A 3,695-nucleotide genomic window follows, 5' to 3' on the forward strand; every position below is an offset into this window, starting at 1 on the left:
AAAAAATTTTTGAAAAAATTATTTTTTCCACTTCCGCGCTCACTCCAAACCAGGCCCGGCATACGGGAGACGTTTTTGATTTTTAGGGCTCCGGCGTAAGAGGGTTAAAGGACATTTTAGCTCAAATGATCTATATGAATCACGGTGATGTGATAATATTCATATATAGATAGATATATATAAATATATATATATATATATAGTATATATATATATATATATATATATATATATATATATATATATATATATATATATATATATATATATATATATATATATATATATATATATATATATATATATATATATATATATATATATATATATATATATATATATATATATATATATACTATATATATTATATATATCTATCTATATATGAATAATTATCACATCACCGTGATTCATATAGATCATATATATATATATATATATATATATAATATATATATAATATATATATATATATATATATATATATATATATATATATATATATATATATATATATATATATATATATATATATATATATATATATATATATACATATATATATATATATATATATATATATATATATTAATATTATATATATATATTATATATATCATAATATCGACCTTGAAGCGGACCTCTCTCGGGGTTCGTAACATTCTTGGCGACATTGCCAGGATATTTGACACCATAACAGATTGAAACAGGGAGAATATAGAAAGAACCCGAATGAGTGAGATGGTGAAAGATTTTATTGAGTCAGGTAAGCTTCTAGGTCTAGGGGCGAATGATCTCCGTGAGTATGTTGAAAAGAAAGAAAGAGAGAAGTAACTGAGAGATGAAAGAGCGGCTGAGAGAGAGGAAAGAGCAGATGAGAGGGAAGTCCAGCAAGCGAGAGAAGCCATGAAAATGCAGCACGAGAGAGAAATGTTGGTAATGCAGCAGGAAGAAAAATAGTAAGAATGTATGCATGAGCTGGAAATTGCTCGGTTAAGGGAAAGTACTTGTAACAGTCGGATGGGCGAGAACGAAAACAAAGCTGATAGGTTAGCTATGAGTGCAGTGTTGAAATTAGTACCAAAGTTTGATGAGGAAAATGTTACAACATATTTCATGTGTTTTGAGAAGTTAAAGGAAAGAGTAGGTTATCCTAAAGAAATGTGGACTTTATATTTACAGTCAGTTTTGAGTGGTAGGGCGCTTACTGTGTATAGTTGCATGTCTAAGGAGGAATGTGATGATTATGACATTGTGAAAGAATCCATTCTTAGCACGTACAGGCTAGTACTGGAGGCGTATCGTAAGAAATTTAAAAGTTTGAGAAAGGATGAAAATATTACTTATGTAGAATACGGTAAGAAGTTAGAGAGGCTGTTTTATGATTGGTTAACTTCCGCTAAAGTTGAGGATTTTGATGATTTGAAGAACTTAGTGTTGTTAGAAAACTTCAAGGATAGCGTATCCCCTAAGATTAAGCTTTACATAGAAGATAGGCGAAAAGTATCTTTTGCAGGAGCAACTAGGTTAGCTGATGAATATAGTGTAACTCATAATTTGAGTGTTAGTAAGAAACGAAATGATCCCTCATTTGGTAGAGTTCAAAGCAGTAAAGGTTTCAGTTCTAGTAATAGCAATTCAAGTAAAAGTGACTATTCCTGTTATACATGCGGAAAACATGGTCATACGTCTAAGGTTTGTAAGAGTAAAGTGGCATCTAGTGGCTCAGAATTAACTTGTTTCTGATGTAATGGGAAAGGGCATTTAGCGACAAATTGTGCAGTAGAAAGGAAGGACGTTAAGAAACCAGTGTCTCTAGTTAACCTTTCATCAAGTAGGAATGATGTGATGAGAGAAACTAGGAAATTTTTTGGTGAATTTCTGTCAGAAGGTGTAGTTTCCTCTCTTGGAGGAGTATTTTCAAGAGAAGTAGTCTTGCTTCGAGACACAGGAGCTGCTGTCTCATTGATTAGGAGAGAGAGTGAGCCAAAAAGGGCGGAAATCAACATGGAAGAAAAAGTCATGTTAGGTGGATTTTAAACACTTGTGTTCTTTGCCCTTTGTTGAAGTTGAACTTAGAAAGTCAGGTAGTGTCAGGAGAAGTGAAACTTGCAGTTGTTGACAGTTTGCCCGTTGATGGCATTGACATTATTGTCGGTAATGACGTAGCTTTATCCAAGAATGTGAATCCTGTTGTGAGGGATATTCCAGTGCCTGAAATGGTAGTAACTAGGCCGGGTTTAGATACAGACATAGACTACAGTCATAATTTGTTCATGGATTCGAACAAGAGTGAGTTCGTGGATTCGAACATGAGCGAGTTCGTGGATTGGAACGAGTGTGATAGAGGTGGCGAGGTTGATCTTGGCGTGAGTGTTGCTGAGAGACCTAACTCTATCATTGACAGTGATAGCCAAACGGAAGGTGTAGCTGTCGAGGGTAACATAGTAAATGTACCGCTATCTAGTACTAGTTACGGTGATGAATTAGGCACTAATCTTTTGAATAAGGATGTGCTAGTCAAGTTCCAGAGAGATGATGAAACACTAACCCGAATTTTTTAGTGTGAACTAGATGATGATCTCGATAATGTGTGTAAGGAAACTTTTTGTTTAAAGGACAAAGTTTTGTGTTGTTATGTTCGTCCTAAATTAGGTGGTAAAGAGGAAATCACCGAACAATTAGTGGTTCCTAGGAAGCTTCGTGAGCTAGTCTTGAAGTTAGCACATGATGAGCAAGGACATTTAGGAGTAAATAAAACTTTCAAGTGTATTAGTAGGGGGCACTTTTGGCCTAAAATGAAGAGTGACGTAAAGAGGTATGTTTTAAGCTGTCATGAATGCCAAATTGCCGGGAAACCGAATCAAGTAATTCCCAGAGCTCCGTTGTGTAATATTCCTTCGGTAGGCGAACCTTTTGAGAATATAGTTATCGATATGGTCGGACCTTTGCCTAGAAGTAAGGGAGGGAATATATATCTGTTGACAATCATTGATAGACTACCTCGCTATCCTGAGGCAGAAGCTGTAATGCGAGGACCGTAGTTAAACGATTGGTAAATTATTTTTCTAAGTTTGGTCTGCCTCGTACTATACAGAGTGACAATGGTAGTAATTATGCATCCAAATATTTCAAGGATAGAATGGAAGAGTTAGGCATTAAACTCGTGACTTCCACACCTCATCATCCCAAATCACAAGGCATTGTGGAGTTAAAGAGCTGTTTACGGAAATTGTGTAACAACTTTGAACACGACTGGGAAGAAAAGTTACCATTTGTTCTGTTAGCTTTAAGGTTGGCACCGAACGACACTAAAGGATTTAGTCCTTTTGAGCTTGTTTTCAGTCACACCACTAAAGGTCCTTTGGAAATGCTAAAATGTAACTTAATGCTTAAAGAGGATAGTAAGGACTACATAACTAATCTAGAGTATTATAAAAACAATTTAAGAGACGCTTGGCAACTAACAAAGGAGAACGAGAGTGGGAGTCAAGGGGAGACTAAACGGAAACTTGATCCCAAGGCAAAAGAAAGAAGTTTCTGTGTGGAAGATAAAGTTTTAGTACTAGTCCAGAAACAAGGTCCCTCTTTATCGTATAATTTTGAAGGTCCGTTTTCAGTTTTAGAGAAGAGGGGGAATCTGAATTATTTAATAGATAGGGGTAAATGTAGAGCGAAGTGGCTGCATGTAATCT

General features: G+C 34.9%; 1 protein-coding gene across 1 annotated transcript in view; it reads left to right on the plus strand.

Moving 5' to 3' along the window:
* Positions 1-1,020: 1,020 nt before the first annotated feature.
* The window catches only part of LOC135209005 (uncharacterized), a 19,136-nt gene continuing 16,461 nt past the window's right edge, over positions 1,021-3,695 (plus strand). The window contains exon 1 of the mRNA XM_064241543.1: positions 1,021-1,642. Within this exon, the coding sequence (XP_064097613.1) occupies positions 1,021-1,642 (622 nt within the window). The remainder of the gene's footprint in view (positions 1,643-3,695) is intronic.

The sequence above is a fragment of the Macrobrachium nipponense genome, chromosome 11, assembly GCF_015104395.2.
Source record: "Macrobrachium nipponense isolate FS-2020 chromosome 11, ASM1510439v2, whole genome shotgun sequence".
Lineage (NCBI taxonomy): Eukaryota > Metazoa > Arthropoda > Malacostraca > Decapoda > Palaemonidae > Macrobrachium > Macrobrachium nipponense.